We start from the raw sequence: 17,494 nt of genomic DNA, 5'->3' as shown, positions 1-17,494 counted from the left end.
GGTAGCGTGGAAAAATCGGGAGCTTGGTGCGCCGTGGGGGGGGGGGGGGGGGGATGTGAAATGGTGCAGCCGCTGTGGAAAACAGTATGCAGTTCCTCAAAAAATTAAAAACAGAAATGTAATGTGATCCAGTCATGCCCCTTCTGGGTGTAGACCCAAAAGAAATGAGAGCCGGGTCTCAAAAAGATACACACACACCACGTTCCCAGCAGCATTGTGCACGAGCGCCGAAGGGTTTAGGCACATCGGGTGCCCACCAGTGGCGAAATGTACAATTAAATGTGCTGTATACACACAAGGAAGTATTACGCGGCCTTCCGTAGGAAGGGAATTCCGCCACAACGTGGATGAACCCTGAGGACGTTGTGCTAAGTGAAACGAGCCCGTCACAAAAAGAGTGTATGATGCCACCCACTTGAAGTCAAATTCGCAGAAACGGAAAGCAGCGTGGTGGTTACCGGGGCTGCGGGAGGGGACGGTGGGCACATGTTGCTTAACGGGTAGAGCTTCAGGTTTGCGAGAGGAAAAAAATTCTGGCTGCTGGTCGCACAACAAGGTGGATACGCTTTACGCCTCTGATCTGCACCATCAGAAGTGGTTATGATAGTAAATTTTGTGTTACGCGTTTTTGTTTGTTTTTAAAGTTTATTTTGAGAGAGAGAGAGAGCAAGCATGAGCAGGGGAGGGGAGAGAAAGAAAGAGGGGGAGAGAGAGAGAGAGAGAGAGAGAGAGAGAGAGAGAGAGAGAATCTCTTGGGGCTTGAACCCAGAAACCGTGAGATCATGACCTGAGCTGAAATCAAGAGTCAGACATTTCACTGACGGAGCCCCCCAGGCGCCCCTGTTATGTGTCTTTTAACCACAATTAAAAATTAAAGAAGTCAGATGACTTACATAAAAAATTTTTTTTAAAGCCAAGCAGGAACAAGGGTGGGTGGTGGGGGCGTTAGGACTTCCCGCTTTCTGAGGGCCGCAGGAAGTGAGAGAAGGTCAACCCCGATTCTGACTCCCCTGGCCTGGGCTGCCCCAGGTAAGGACATTTGACTCCCAGACATCCCCTCGGGCCTCACTGGTGCCCGGTGAGCACAGAGGCCGCTGGAGGATGAGGAGGAGGAGCTGAGTACTTACAGGTACCCTGGCAGCCGAGGATCACAGTTGCCATTTTCCCAACCGCGTCTCCTCCCCACGAACACTCCCTCTCCCCTCCGGTACGTATCTGCAACTTACTTTCCCCTCTCTGTTAATCTCAGCCTGTTTCTTCTCTGCAAAAATAGGGGAAGGCTGAGAGGTGGGAAACATGATGTCCCCTTCGGTCCCACACTCCCCTCGGCGTGTCTCTCCCTCCCTCTGCCTCTCACCTGGTTTCTCTCCAGAAAACTAGCTGAGGTCCAGCTGGAGGCAGGGATGGATGTGATGATGGGTGGGAAGCCCCTTTGATCCATAAGGGGAAGAGCCAGCATGGAGGGAAGGGGGCGCGGATTTCCCTTCAGCTCAAATGTGATGTTGACCTTCCTCATGTCACCTCAGGCTGAAGCAGCCGGACCCACTGGGGGTCCCAGCTTGGGCCTGCCGGGGCCCCGATGGGCTGGGCCTCAGTCACCCAGGGGCTGGAGTGTTTTCTCAAGTGCGCCCTTCTCCTAGGGGGTTCCTCCAGCTCCAAGCCTGCCTCTGCCACTTGGCCTGATCCATTGCATGTTCGTGTTGTGGGATCTCGACCACGAACACTGCGGTTGAGTTCTCAGAGTGCTGGGTGCTCGGTTTTCCTAAGCTTTGGGGCTTCTCTCGACCAGGATGCGGTGGGTGTCCGCAGAGGGGTCAGCAAGGAGGAACATGGTGTCTTTCTTAAAAACAGGCTCCCTCTTGGCGAAGCCTCACTAGCCTTTCTGGTCTCTGTTGATTCTCCTCTTCCGAGCTCTTAACCTGTGTTTCCCCTTCATCTCACTCTAGATCATTGCGGTCTCATTTTACCGGCATAGTATAGAAATGGTTTTATTGGGTAAGACTTGACTCCCTAATCACGTGGTAGGTTCCTGGGGGGAAACATTCTTCATCTCTTCTTTGACTTTGCAGTAGGATTTTTTTTTATTACAAAATTTTTTTTTTTAATATTTATTTTTGAGACAGAGTGTGAGTGGAGGAGGGGCAGAGAGAGAGGGAGACACAGAATCCGAAGCAGGTTCCAGGGCCCGAGCTGTCAGCACAGAGCCCGGCGCAGGGCTCCAACCCACAGACCGTGTGAGATCATGACCCGAGCTGAAGTTGGACGCCCAACCGAGCCACCCAGGCGCCCCCTGCCCAGCGGGATCTTAATGCAGGTTTTGTTTGGTGAAAACATCGTAGCGTTTCAACCATTTCCCATGGGCCTCTCTCGATTATTTTTTCTATCCAGCTCCTTTACTTTGGAGGGAGCTATTATGTCATGGTCCTTGTTGATTTTTCTCATCCTCAGTTATTTACCGAGCCCCATGAGCCTGATTTTTTCCGTGGCTCTGTGGGTGATTTAAACACTCCTCTGACGTTGGGGGCCGAGATACCCAATTTCATTTCATAGCGGGATTGAGTCACATTTGTTTTGTGTGGTGATGACCACCCACCATCAGCAGACACGGACCAAGACCTCTGACACGGGGGCCGGGTGAGGCTGAGGCTGTGGATAAGCGGGAAAGAACTGAGTGGGGGTAAAGGTCAGAGGGTGGTCGGCTCCTCGGGGAGTACTTGGCGTTATGTTGACTCTTGTGTCCCCACACAACCTGTGAGAGGCAGACAGCACTCAGGTAAGGACCTCTGTACTGGCCTTTGATGGCGATGTCGAATGCACTCTCGATTTGCCGGTTCTGGGTTCCTCCCACTGCAGAAGGAATTTACGGTGCCGTCACCGTGGGGGAAGCCTGGGCTGAGTCGCTTCCAAAGTTTGGAGCTAATGAGAAGGAATCACAGACCCGGGATTTCGGTTCAGTCTAAGGAAGAATTTTTGAACAAGTAGCTGCTAAACCAGATGGGCTGCCTTATGAGGTAATGAGCTCTCGGCCACTTAAAGTATTTAAGCTGGATGAGATGGTGGGTGGTTGCGGAGAGAACTTTGGTGACGGGTGAGGGGTGGGGCTGGAGGACTCTTCCAGATCCGAGAGTCCATAGGTCTGTCTTTTGTATTACGGTACAAACTCCGGACAGGGCTGGATTTTCTTCATCCCCGTGTCCTCCCAGGAGCTGCAGAAATACAGTCATAGCCCCTCGGTTGACGGCTGAGTGAATGTCTGACGAACTTCACTAAAGGCACGGACAAAGTTCGCATCTTCCAAATGGGCCTTCGCACGTGGCCACTGTAGAAGCCAGAGCCAAGGTTAAGTTTCCCCACCGTCCTTCCCCCGGGAACCAGAGTGGGCGACTGGGGCCCTGGGGAAAGAAGAGAGGTCCTGAAAAGAGGGGCAGCTGGCTTAGGCATAAACGTTGTTTTAAATGTCTTGAGCTCTTACTACAGTGACTCTCAACCTTGACTGTACATTTAAGTCACCTGGGGAGCTTTTAAAAACAGTAGTAATGGCTGTACCTCACCCCCAGAGACTCTGATTTAATTGGTCTGTGGAGTTGGGCATCAGGTTTTAAAGCTCCCCGGGTGATTCTAATGCACGGCCAAGGTTGAGAACCACCACGTTGCTAAGTGCCAGGTGCTTTACATATATTTTCTCATTAGTCCTCACCGCAACTCAGGAGTTAGGGTCGCAGCTTCTTAGAGCCTGGTCCCGAATCAGCGGCACCACCTAGGAACCTGTGTGAGAAATGCAGCTTTTCAAGCTGTATTCCAGACTCACGGGATTGGGTCCTCTGGGGTTGAGCCCAGCAATCTGTGTTTTGAACGCCCTCCAGGTGGCTGTGGAGTATGCTGCAGTTCTCTGGGAGAACTGGAGTTAGGTACGGCAGCCCTCATTCACAGATGAGACCGGTCCCGGTCTCATCTACAGGTGTAGTCACTAGCCCGAGTCCCGGGGATAGTAAGGATCACAGCAGGGATTTGAATCCAGGTGTGTTCCCCGCGCAGACCTGAATGTCCTCCCCTTTACGTAGGGTCCTCCGTGGTCAAAGCTAAGACACGCCAACATGGTTTGTGGGGAAGTGACCGGGGTCTCCTGTTAGCCCTGGGTCGATTCTTTCTCCTTCTCTTGGTGCCAATATGTAGCTCCATCTGGAGCCCGACAGCTCTCGCCCTAGGGGAGCACAGGGCAGAACACCCCGGGATTCGTTCTAAAACAGTTTTATTAGGTGCTTAAAATAGCTTCTAGCAGATGGTGTGCAGAATGGGGGACTGGAGCCAAGCTGCAGACGACATTTACAGAATTGTGTGTGTGCACGCACATGCATGTGCACGTGTGCGCACAGCTGGTGTGTGTGCACGTGGGGCGGAGAGGGGTTGTCAGAGAAGTTGAGGAACTGTGGAAGGAGAAGCAGAACAGGAGGGATGACTCAAATCTGCCTAAGATTAAAGAGGGGAAGGGCTGGAGGCTGGGTTTCCCCTGGCACTTGGGTGAATCCTGTGCCCTCCTGGGGCACTTGGTGGCCAGAAAGATGCTGTTGACCGGCTGAGTGATCTCTAATGTGGCTCTTAGGTTGGAAAAGCCGTGGAGTGGACATGGGGGTGGGGCAAGAGTTCCAGGAAGCCCGTAGATGTTGGCGATCTGAAAGCCTGGCGTTTGGATCGGAGGTTAGGGGCAGATACAGGAGCCCTTGCTTTGCAAATGGAAACACCGGGAATTCATTTTCCTCATTTGAAAGGAAATGTCTGTATGTGTAAATCTGAATCCCACTTAGGTGCAGAGATGGTGGGTGTTCACCGACCTGACCCTCCCCGACAGACCGTCCAACTGTTGTGGGTGTCTCTGTTGCCCTTGGCAACAACTCCCAACCGTACTCTCGAGGCTGTGTACTTGGGAGTGGGTCCTGGGACCTTCTAATGTGGCGATTCTTGTTTGTTCTGGGGTTTGGACCCATTTCAGAATCTTATGAAATCCAAGGTGCCCTCTCTCCAGCAAATCTCATGATCATATACACAGAAAAAATTGTCGGGAGCTCATAGAGGCGCATGGACCCTCCAAGAGCATCTTTGAACCCCTGGCTCCGGTGGAGGGCCCTGAGGAGGATGGCTTTCCATCTTCCAGTGATAGTCCAGCCCTGCCCTGAACCAGGACACCAGAGTGCTAGTTCCCTCCCACCCCTCACTGTGACATGAATGGAGATAATGACATTGAAGCCATTGGAAGGCAGGCTCCTGAATCGGAGGGCTCTGTGCCTGGCTTCAGCCGCGAGAATTGGGACTAAACCAAGTGGCGGCCGGTGGCCACTGAGCTCTGGAACTACGGCACATGCCACAGCTCACCCTCTCAGCCCGTGGCTCCTCTGCCTCGATCATCTCTCCACTCCCACAAGTCCTGGGGCTCTTGCTCCCGCCCACCGCACACCCATTCCTTTCATCCTTGTCAGCACAAGTGATACCGTCTCGTTTTTATCCTCTGTCATTGGTGCCTGATTACCGCTATCTAGCATCCCACACCCCTGAGAGGAATGCACCCCTCTATTCCTTGGTTTGTTATGTAGAAGGTAGTGGGGGTAAGTGGACAGGGCATGGGCATTTGGAATTAGAAGACCAGGACTCAAACTCCAGCTCTACCCTTATTGGTTGTGTGATGCTGGGTAATTCATCTCAAGTTCCCAAGCCTTAGTCTCCTTACCTGTAAAATGGGGGTAATAACCCTGTCTGTGCTGCCTAACTCATTGAGTAATTACTAAGGGCAGATGAGAAGGTAGAGATCCAGGAGCTTAGTAATGGACCACAATGGGCCATACACTATTCTTACCACGATGTTGAGCGTGGGTTCCTTCTTCCCTCCGTACAGGCCGACAGCCTGGCCGTTTTTGATTTCTGACAGTGGCAGTGAAGGGATGAAGTAGAGGTCCTTCCCACTCTGTCAAACCTGCTCCTGTCCTCTTGTTGCCGAGGGAGCTGCCATTTTTCACGGCAGCATAACCAGCTTGTAGATGAAGATACCAAGGAGGATGGCTCAGCATTGTGGTATGAGAGTGATCCGGGCCACCTGGCCAGAAGGAGGCCATGTGAACCATATTTCTTTCTTTGTTTTAAAAAAAATATTTGTTTTTGAGAGACAGAGAGACAGAGCATGAGCAGGAGTTAGGGGAGAGAGAGAGAAGAGAGACACAGAATCCGAAGCAGGCTCCAGGCTCTGAGCTGTCAGCACAGAGCCCGACGCGGGGCCCAAACTCACGGACCTCATGATCATGACCTGAGCCGAAGTTGGACGCTTAACACACTGAGCCACCTAGGCGCCTCGGGACCACATTTTCTAATCAATGTTGTAAAATGGCGCCAAGGCCAGGAGAAGTCAGCGACAGCTACTCCTGCCGCCTAGACACTTGTTTGGTGCTTTGCTGGGCTCAGTGTCGAGCCTCTGAGGAGCTCCTGACTTGCCCAGCTGATGTCTGAGCTCAGAAGCAATGGAAACCCATTGGCAAAGGCTGCTCCGGACGTAATTCTGACCGACACAGAAGAACTGGTCGGTGAGGGGAGGGATCAGAAACTCTGGAGGAAGCCACCACGTACTTGTAGAGTTCACAGTATCTAAGGAAGGGAAGGATGAGGGGACAAAATCAGAACCCACCCCCCCGCCCCCGCCCAGACTTCTACAAAGGATGTTTCAAAAATTCAGAGAAAAGAATCAAAACTGTGATTCTCAAGAGAATATAGTTCAAGAGGTTTCACAACCGCAGTCTTGACAATGGAGTCACAAATTATCTTGAGTGTAAGAAAGAAAAAAAAAGAGGGCAGCGTCTAAAAATAAACGTGGCTGTGCAGGAGCTCTCTAAGGCATGCAGATTTTAGAAGTTCACGTGTTCTCGAGAAACTACTGACATACTTCTGAAGTATATGAATTTGAATATACTAGAGCAGGGTGGTTAAACCCGAGCCCTTGGAATCAGACGGTGTTTGAAGCCTGACTCTGCCACCCACTAGCTGCGTGACCTTGGGGAAGTCATTTAACCTCTCTGAGCTCTGACGTCCAAATTTATCAAATGGGGCTAGTGGCATTCGCTGTATAAGGCAGCTGTGGGTTGAAGTGAAGCGGCGTGTGTGACACATCTGTGAGAGTGGCCACACGTGGTAGATGCTCAATCATCACCATTACTACAAAAAGTACAGGAGAGGCTTTTAATTAATGGGCAAGTGCAAAAGGACTGTGCAAATGCGTCAGAATTGTACTGGGAAGGTCAGGGGCACCTGCGGGGCTCAGTCACGTAAGCGTCCCACTTTGGCTCGGGTCATGATTTTGCGGTCCGTGAGTTCGAGCCCCGTATTGGGCTCGCTGCTGTCAGGCTGTCCACGCAGACCCTGCTTTGGATCTTCTGTCCCCCTCTCTCTGCCCCTTCCCCACTTGAGCTCTCCCCAAACAAATAAATATTCAAAAAAAATTGTATTGGGAAGGCTAAAGATACATTGATTTGACATTTGGGAAACCTTTGAGGAACACACGAGGGTTCTTTGGGTAAAATCAGCAAGAAGGAATGTAGACGTTGGGCCTGGAACAGCCAAGGCGTTGTCAGTGGTTGACAGAGGAAAGGGCAGGGTAGGGGCTCCGGCAGTCACTGTGGCCTCTCCCCGAGCGACTGACGAACACAAGATGGAACTGAAGGCCAGTCAAGGTCATTCCTCACTCCCTTAAATGACCTCCACTGGCCATTACTGGCAAGGGCATGGACAGAACTTGCAAACATGATGGTGGAGCCCCCTTTGAAGAATCACCTGGAAAAGCAGAGCAGCAGGGAGTTTGTGGAACAGTCAGTGTGGCTTTGATTTTCAAAATGGGGAAGGGGATAGATTTAGAAAATACAGAGGTGCGCTTAGTGCCCATCCCTGGCAATGTTCTAGAAGTGATGAGTACCCGGAGGTGATTATTGCAGACGCCCACCTGGCCTCTCTGCTTCTGCCCTCTGCCAGCCCTGCCCCCATGCTGTTCTCAACCAGGAGGCATCCCCTCAAGTTCAACCATGCCACGTCTTCCCAGGACCCTGCTGTGGCTCCCCCTCTAACTGGAGGAAAAGCCCAAGTCCTTCCAGTGGCTGACAAGGCCCGACACAAACCCCCGTCACGGTTGCCCTTCCCTTTCCTCTCTTGCTGTGGCCACACTGACCTCCTTGCTCTTGGCCTTCACCTTTGTTATTCTCTCTGTCTGAATCTCTCTTCCCCCAGATAACTGCCTGGTTCGCTCCCCGCAAGGCTTTGCTCAGATGTCAACTTCTCAGTGAGGCCTTCCCTGAACACCCCGTGTAAGGCTCTACACATCCACTCCTCCTCTTCCCTGACTTATTTTTTCTCCATAGTACTCGTTACCATTCTACAAGACTACATATTCTTACTTATGTGTCCTGCTCATCAACTCTCCCTTCTCACTAGAAAAGCCAGGTCCACGGGCTCAGAGGTCTGTATCTACGTCCCCATTTCCTACAGCCGCGCAGACCATTACGTTCATTAACTATTTGTTGATTGGGAGGGAGGGTGGGGAGGGAAGGAAGGAAGAGGGCACCATTAGAAAGAGGCTGCTCAACTAGGGTGACCAACCATCCCAGTTTGTCCAGGACTGGGAGAGTTCCTGAAACAAAGGACTTTCAATGCTGAGACCAATAAAATTCTACTTGGTCACCTACCCTAGCTCAGCCAACCGCGTTTACTTCTCTGATGCCGGGACCGGACCGAGAGCTCTGAGGAATGCCTCCAGCTCGCTATCTCTGCATTTCACACAGCCTCCCACAAAGTCCATCTGGGGGAGAATGCAGAAATGTGGGCTGCAAGATAGCATGCTTAAGCTGTCTGCAGTTGGCCGAGTGGCCATCCCAGACGTATTGACTGATAGAGCCTGTCAAGGAGATGGGAAGGCTGCCACGGTGAGCCACAGAACCGTGTCCTGGCTCCGTGGACGAGCACATGGAAGGCAAGGGGACCTCTCAGTGGCATGCCCTAGGGAGGGAGAGCTACTACGCTCAACAATTGGGCTGGGTTTTGAAATCGTCTCAATAGATGGAAATGATAGGCCCTACGTAACACCTTAAAATTTAAGGGGAAATAAATATTGCTTTCTACTTAGGGTTAAAAAAAAAGGGCAATCTTAAATGTATAGGAGAGACCAGGTTTAATAGCTGTTTTGTTGGTTTTAGACCCAGCATGTTCAGTTGCCCACAGGCTCGGTCTAGTGTAGAAGCCGGGACGGCCAGTTAGGCTGTCTAAATAGACCTCCAGGGCACGGTCGCGCTGTCCCCCCCGCCAGGCAAAACACACCCGAGCCATGCACCTGGCTCTCTGTGCCAGGGGAGAGGCTGCTCACTCTCATTTGCTCGGTTTCTAGCTCTTCTAGGACACAGCAACCCGCAAGGTGCCTCTTCCTCCCTGTCCCCAACTGGCTACGGATGTCCCTCTAGTGGCATCTCTGTGACAGAAAGGAGGTCACTCGCTCCATCCTCTTCCACCTCGCCTAATTTCTCCGGGATGGCCACCACGTTTAGGACTGGGATTCAGAGGAGAGACAGGTTAAACCCCTGTGACTGTTTCTCCCCCCAAGAAGGAGGGATTCATTGTCAAGGGTATAAGCCCCGTGGCAACGGGGAGGCGGCTTTGCCTCGAGAGCCTGGATGCCTGAGGCCAGGAGCCTGACTCTCATCCCCTTTCCTGGGGACCCACGGCTTGTAGGATTCCCGCAGGTTTCCTGTCTGTAACTGCGGAGTCCATGCGAAAGCAAAGCGGGTTCTTCCACCTCCAAGCCCCGCCCCCCCCCCTCCCGTCTTCCAACCTCAGGCACGTTTACAGGTACTTTGAACCAGCAGGCTCCAAGGCCCTGGGCCCCCAGCTGTGCGGATGTCCACTCTTTGAGTTGCTATGACCAGGCCCAGGGCTCACAGGAATGTTCTAGGGGTGGCAGCGGAGGTAGCAATGGGACGGGGCTGCAGGGCTCCCCAGGCCTCACAGGGCTCTGGGGCCTTATTCAAGGGAATAGCACCTTGACTCTCCTTGCCACGTGGGCCTGTCAAGGAAGGCAGTGAGCGCCTGCTGTCCTAGAGGAAAGGACAGGTGATGATTTCCAACTCCCGTTTTCCACGCTCAGCATGGGCCCTGCCCCACGTCTTCCCCACAGAGCTCTGGAACAACCCTCACCGATGGAGAAAACCAGCTAGATCCCACAGGCCATTTCCAGCCAGTGGGTAGGGCTGCCCGGAGTAGCTGAGGTGACCCCAGAGCTCCTCACGTAGGGACACTGTGAGGCGTTGGCAATGTCGGCCATGGGTGCCCAAAGGGGAAGGGGAGCCAGTGTGTCAGATCTCTGCTTTCCCAGCCCCCTCCCCTAAATAGCACATAACTGGCCCATGGGAAAAAACATGCACGAATCAGGGCAGAGGGTGGTCATTTCGTGATGGGGGCTGAGCAGTCCACCAGTGGAGGGGAGGGGGCCAGAGGCACCATCCTCCTGCCTCTTTTCTGACTCTCCTGGGACCAGAACCTTTACCGCTACCCATAAACACACTGGGGCCGGCAGCGGAGGGAGCGAAACCTTCTAGCCCCCGCAGGCCGGACTCCGTGGTTCTCCAAGTGTGGTCCCGAGACTCAGAGAGGAGCGCTGCCCTCTGGCTTGGGGTGAGTGTCCTCCTTCTAGGTTCCGTGGGGCCCGATGCTCCGTCTCCTGGCCTGGCTTCCACCTGTGTATATGTTTGCAATCCCCATGGCGGCTTGGAGCCAACCTACGATGAGTCTGCCCTCTGGGTCTGTAGCACAGGGGGGCTCAGGTTCCGATGCTGCTTCTTCAGTCTCAGGAAACCCAGGGCCGTCTCAGCCCGTTTCCAAAACCAAAGCTGTGGCCAGTGGCCTCTGCTTTGGAGCGGCCCCCTTGACCGGGCACGGCAGCCCCCTCCCCTGGGCTCTATTGCTTTTCCGACAGAGACCCCTCTTCGCATTTGGTCCTAACAAGTCAATCTGTCTTAAAAAACAAAAAAGCAAAAAAAACCAAAAAACAAAAAAAAACACCAAAAAATACCACAAACCAAACCAGGCTCATGGCAAATGATACCGAAATGGACCGGAAAGATCCATGCAGCAATTTCTTTCTCCCATAGCCTTCCCCTCCCCAAATCCTCTATCACCCCACTCCCCCTTCTGCCCCAGTGAGCCAAAGTTCTTGCTGTCTTGATGATTTGCAATTCTCTGCATGACTCTGCCTCTTGGGTTTGTTTAATTAGAAATAGGCCGGCAAGTGCTTCCTATGCACTGGCATGTTAATTGCTTATCAGGGAAAGAGAAGGGGTGACAATGTTTGGTGATGGAAATTTCCACTCTCTCTCCCCCTCTCTCTCTCTCTCTCTGTGCTTTCCTCCATTTTTCTCTCCCACCCTTTCCTTGCCTCCTGTGGTTCCTCCTTCTCCTGTCAGCCTCCCCCAACCGCCCCCCCCCCCCAGCAGGCCCGAATTCAGACCTACAGGTAACACCTGTGCCCTCTGTCACCATCTCCCTCTCCCCTCCAGTCCCTTCCCAGCCCCTCCCTCCAACCACCCCCTGGGTGTGAAGAGATTCCAGAGCACAGAGCTTTTCAGTTACACTTAGTATTCAAAGATTATCCTCCCTTGGTTTCCTTTCCCCCCTTACTATCGTTATTCTTGTTTATTTTTATTTTTTACAAAACAGGAGAAAAGAGTGAACTGGGTTGTGGGGAGGTGACACGTTTCTCCACAAAGGTACAAAATTGCCTATAGAAAGTCAACCTCAGAGTGCCAAACCGGCTGCCAAGATCAGGCATTCCTGGGCATCCCTCTCCCCAGATGTCCTTCAGATCCGACCAGGGACCCACTTTGGGAGCGGTCACCCCATGGTGGGGAGGAGAGGCCTCCCTCAGCCCTTGCCCAGGAGGGGAAAGAGCAAGCAACTGAGACTGTGCAAAGAAAGAGAAGAGGAGGGGGCGCATCCTGTGGGCCAAGGGCCTGGGGACACAGGCAGGGGACATCCAAGCAGAAGCCCAGGAGCCTCTGGGCACACAGACAACTAGGGGGGGGTGGGAGGAGGCTCTCGCCAGAGTCCCTCCTGTCCCTTGGAGATGCTCATCAGAATGTCAGCGGACAGGCTCCCGGAAGGTAAGGGCAACTTTTTGGAGGCGGTGGGAGTGCCCCCTGAGGCTACAAAGCCCGTCTGTCTTGGTCCAGCTGCCAGGCCTCAAGCACGTGGGTCCATGTCACTTTCCTGGCAGGGCATCTGACCCAGATCGCTTCCCTTTTGGTAAAAAGTAGTCCTCGTTATTTGTCTACTGCTGAGAGCGGGCCAAGCTTCAGGAATTTTGTAGCAATAGTGGTGATGGTGTTTCCCCTTCCGAAGACCGGGACAGCTTCCTTCCAGGGTTCCAGGGCAAGACAAGGGGCACGGATACCACTCGAACGGAGGGGGCACTCCCCCAGCCCCAGAAAGCCCAGGCTGGAAGGAGAGGCGGCCCACCCGCCCCCTGCCTGGGCTGACCACCGCCAAGGTGGGCGGCTAGCCCGGCTGCCAGCAGGAGGACAGCCAGAGCCAGGATGGCTATGAGCCCTGGTCGGTCCCCTAAGGCTCTGCGGCAAGGAGCGGCCTCTTTAGTCCTGGTCCATACACATGCCAGCTGGGTGTGGGCATCGGCAAAGGCCACTTGCAGGCAGGCCCAGTACTCCGTGGCCTGAAGGAGGCGGGTGATGTTGTAGCTGTGGGTTCCCCTCGGCAGGCGGGCCAGAGCAGGGGCCCCCTGGCCCCTGGGGGAGGAGGCGCTGGACCAGGTGAGGTTGGTAGAGACTGTGTTGGGTGGGGGGACCCAAGACAGCAGGATATGGTAAGGGTGGGTCTCCTGCACCCGGAGCTCCAGCCCCCATCCCTTGTCCCGGCCTGGCTGCGGGGGAGCCCGGCCGACGACCACGTTAACCGTCTTACTGTCAGCCCCCACCAGGTTCTGGGCCACACAGGTATACAGCCCTGTCTCTTCTGCCGTCACCCTCCGCAGCTCCAGGGTCCCCTCGGGGTACACCCGGTACTTCCTGCCAGCACGGGCAGGCGTCAGTCGAACCCCGGCTGGCGTGACCCAGTAGATCTCGGGTTCCGGTTCAGCCAGTGCCCGGCAGTGTAGCACCAGGCTCTCTCCGCTGGCCACCTGGAGGCTGGGGGGGAAGCTGCGGGGGGAGATGAGGGGCAGGCAGTGGTCCGTCATCTCCCGGAAGGGCACCTCGCGGACTGGGCGGCGCTGGAGGTCGGGCGGCTCGGCGCACAGGGTGGACTGCGGCTCGATGAAGCGGACGCGGGTGCCCGTGGCATTGGCCCAGCGGATGACGCAATCACAGCGGATGGGGTTGCCATGGAGACCCACCTCCTGCAGGTTGGGCAGGGACTCCACCGTCTGCTGGTGCAAGGCACTGAGAGCGTTGTTGTTGAGCATGAGGGTCTCCATCTGGGGCAGGTGGTGGAAGGCGCGGGGGTGGATGAAGGACAGCCGGGGGTTGTTGGTGATGTCCAGCTTGGTCAGCTCGGGGAGGTTGACCAGGGCGAACTTGTCGATGGAAACCAGCTCCTCCATGTTGTTGAGACCCAGCTCCTTGAGGTGCAGCATGTTGGCAAAGTCCCCAGGCCCCACCCGCTGGAGCGGGTTCTTGTTCAGGTCTAAGAACTTGAGCCCGGGCACCTGCTCCAAGGCCCGCCTGGGCACCTGGGCCAGCTGGTTGTCATAGAAGGAGAGGCTCTCCAGGCTTTGCAGCCCCTCCAGGGCGTAGTCGGAGATCTCCCGAAGGTTCATGCCTGCCAGCACCAGGCTGCGCAGGTTGGCCAGGGGCCGGAAGTTCATGTCCAGGATGGCGTCTACCTTGTTGCCGCCGATCATGAGGATCTCCAGGTTGGGCAGCATCTCAAACCAGCGGCCGTCAACGGCCCTCAGCAGGTTGGAGTTGAGGTGCAGCCTCAGCAGGTTGCCGAGGCCGGCAAAGGCCCTGGGGGCGATGCGGTAGAGCTGGTTGTGGTTGAGATAGAGCTCCTGCAGGCTGGCGAGCCCCGCAAAGCTGTGGTCCTCCAGCCGGCTCAGCTGGTTCTCCTCCAGGTGCAGGCTCAGCAGCTGGGGCAGGGCGCGCAAATCACAGTCCCGAGCGTCCGAAAAGCTGTTCTGGGACAGGTCCAGCTCTGTGAGGTTGGCCAGGTAGTTGAGCTCACTCTGGTCCACGCGGACGATGCTGTTGCTCTGCAGCAATAAGGTCTGCGTGCCCGCGGGCAGCCCGGGGGGCACCGCCGTCAGGAACAGGTCATTGCAGTCCACGGTGGTGGCCTCACGGTAGGATGACCGGGGCGTATACCAGGGCCGGATCTGGCAGGCGCACTGAGGGGGGCAGGGCACACGCCAGGGTACCACGGGCACGGCGGCGGCGGCACCGGCCACCCACGCCAGCAAAAGGGGGGCCACGAGGAGCCTCATGATGGAGCCGCAGGGTAGGGAACCATCCGCAAGGAGAGTCTGGAGTCCTACTCTTAGCGGTTCGCAGGCCGAGGGTCAGCAGCCTTGCCAGGGCCTGGGGAACCGCCCTCCCGGGACGGTCATTCTACGTGGGGATGGGTGGGCATCGCTTCTTGCCCTCCTGGGTACGGCTCTCCATCCTTGTCCGCTGGGGCGGGGCCTGCTCATTCCTTGCCACGCCCCATCGGGGCAGCCCTGGAAGAAAAGGATGCACAGTCAGGAGGTGGCAGAGAAGCAGAATCTACTCCCTCCTCCCGTGTCACCCCTGCTTGACTCCAGAGGGCAAAGGAACGGAGAGACGGGGACAGCTAGGGCTCCTGGGTTCCATCCTACAAACCTGAGGCTTGGGTGTCCTTTTCTACCATCCGCTGGGGGAGGGAGCAACTGTGAGTCTTCAGGGAAGGGGGGAGAGATTGAACTGGGAAGCTTCCGGGAGAACTCGGGAAGGGGTGTACGTGCACGTGTGTGGAGGAGAGGAGATGCTAGAATGACCATCATCTCCACAGTCCTTCTGAGTCGAGAGATGTGGAGTAGATTCTCTTACCTTCTCACATCTCCCCTGCCCTCTTTGGCTCACTGGGTAAAGTTTCCAGGCATCCCTCTGAGCAGTGTGTGTGTGTGTGTGTGTGTGTGTGTGTGTGTGTGTGGAGGGGACGGCGGTGGTTGTGGAAATAGTACAGATTCGAAATTCCAGCGTGGGCTCTCAGGACTCTGGAAGTAGAAAGGCAATGGTCCCTGACCCTATACCCAGACAGGCTGGGGAAGTTGGTGCTCCAGCCTGGGGTCTGCATAGGCTCTCCTAGTGTATGGCTTTGGTGTTTGCCAACTTTCCTGCCTGGAGGCAGGACCTGCCAACAGCCTGACTGAGCTCCCTGGAGGAAGGTGGTGGGGTTAGGAAGCCTGGGTCTGAGCTCCTCAGCCCTGCAGGTAAGACCTTACAGGACCTGTCCCTGGCCGATCTCCTGGCTTCTCTTGCTGTTCTCTTGCTGTTCGCCTCTCCTTCTATGACGTCCTGTCACACGTATACATCCCAGAGGCCCTTGCCTCCTGCCTCCCACTTACCAACTATGCACAGCAACACTTTTGAGTTGAAGTTACCCTGACGTGCCCCCCTTCTCGTGTCTCCTCATGGCCTCCTAGACAAGTCCTAGTGGTTCTCCAAGCCTCTACTTAAGGTCAGTCACCTCCTACAGAAGCTTCTCCCATCCCCCCCCCCCCAACTCCCGGCTGGCTAAGGGGCCCACCTTACGCTCTTACAGTGCCCCATGCTCCCTTCTGTCATAGCCTGGACCACACCACATGGAAATGTCTCCCCAGCTGGGGACCTGTCTTGGTCATCATTGGGCTTAGAGCACACAGCAGGTGCTCAGTGAATGTGTACTCTACGAATCAATCTCTGTGGCCCCAGAGCCCCTTCCCCCAGGAGGTCGCTCACCCCGCCCCCCACCCCACGGCGTAGAATCTAAGCCACTGTTTCCCACCTCCTAGGTATGGGTAATCCAGGCTCCCACAGACCCCAAGGCCAGGCTGAATCACCCTGGAGGCAAATCCAGCCTTGGTTTACAACGAACATGGGGGAAAAACCAGGGGGCCTTCCCGGGCCCGGTCCCCTCACGACTAGAAGTCCGATCTGGGTAGTTTTCCAACCGCGGGTTATGAGGGAAGCACACCAACACTTACTCGTCACCTGAGATTTGCCAGGACTCCACAGACTCTGAATATCTTATTTCATCTAACCGTCAAAACGAGCCGACAAGCATTAATATAATACCCCTAGTTTGCGCGTGAAAAAATTGAGGTTCTTCGAGGTTAAAGAACTTCGCTGAAGACACGTAGCTGGTAGGCGGCAGGAGACGGGAATCCACCCAAGTTCTGGGGTTGTGCCATTTACACCACGTTTCTTTGTCCTCAGGTCCGGCCGCGGGCCGGGTGCCCCTTCTCGTGTCCCGGGACGATGCGTTCTACCACCTTCCAGGCAGGTGCCGCTCACCTGGCCAGAGGGGCTCTTCGCCCACCTCCCCCTGCTTCCAGGATGCTGGGGAGGGGAGCGGCTGGAGGCGCCGTCCCTCCCCTGAGCAGGAGAGTGGTATGCCTGTTTACATTTGACTACCTCCCACCTTCCTCTGCAGCTATTTCTGAAGGTGGGAAAACAACCGTGACTTAAAATGCACAGAGGTTTTGCGTGGGGGTGTGTGTGCACTGACACGTAAAACTCAGAGCAAACAAACACACGTGCACACACGTGCGCACACGCACGCACGCCCGCATACACGTGCAGCGGAAGCCCAGGGAACCTGGCCGCCCAAGCTAGTGACTGGGGGGCAGGAAGAGGGCAGGGGACTCTGCAGTGTACTGTGTGGGTGGAGAGGAGGCAGGAACGAGCTGAGTCCCGGGATGGCCCTGTCACCGAACGGGACCTAGGCCCGTGGTCCTGTCACACGTATACATCCCAGAGGCCCTTGCCTCCTGCCTCGACCTGGCACGAGAGAGAGCAGAGCCCACAGGCGAAGAGATCCTACTCTGACTTCCCACCTCCTGCCAGAGCACGCTGGGAAAACGGATCGGCTTCTCAGAGCCTCTGTTCCTTCCGTCTAACATGAGGTTGCCGTTAGGATTAAGGGAGCCGAGTGGGGCGCACCCAGAAAGAGCTCAATAAATGTCAGTTGCCTCTCGGCTCCGGTCCTCCCCCGGGGCTGGGAGGCTCTCCAGCGGTAGGACTTCTCAGGGGGAACAGAAAGTGCGTCCAGGTCCTCCACGAGCCCCTACTGGGCTTGCCCACCGTGGCCCACCGTTGCCTCCGGGTGGCATGGGGGAGCGAGGAACAGAAATAGATAACACGTCACGACATTAACCTCCTCCACTCCGGCAGGGCTGAAAACCGCAAAACGATTAGAAGAGCGCAGGACAGTCCCGAAGGGCAGAGAAGCCTGCAGTGAGTGGAGAGGGGTCTCCCGCCAG

General features: G+C 55.4%; 1 protein-coding gene across 1 annotated transcript; it reads right to left on the bottom strand.

The window, feature by feature from the left end:
• Positions 1 to 11,624: 11,624 nt before the first annotated feature.
• Positions 11,625 to 14,826, bottom strand: LOC125917825 (leucine-rich repeat neuronal protein 2). Its single transcript, XM_049623922.1, has one exon. The coding sequence runs from the start codon at positions 14,495 to 14,497 to the stop codon at positions 12,356 to 12,358; it is 2,142 nt and encodes a 713-aa protein (XP_049479879.1). The 5' UTR covers positions 14,498 to 14,826; the 3' UTR covers positions 11,625 to 12,355.
• Positions 14,827 to 17,494: the final 2,668 nt, after the last annotated feature.

Source organism: Panthera uncia, unplaced genomic scaffold, assembly GCF_023721935.1.
Source record: "Panthera uncia isolate 11264 unplaced genomic scaffold, Puncia_PCG_1.0 HiC_scaffold_251, whole genome shotgun sequence".
In the NCBI taxonomy this organism is placed as follows: domain Eukaryota; kingdom Metazoa; phylum Chordata; class Mammalia; order Carnivora; family Felidae; genus Panthera; species Panthera uncia.
This window is presented reverse-complemented; position numbering and strand designations above follow the sequence as displayed.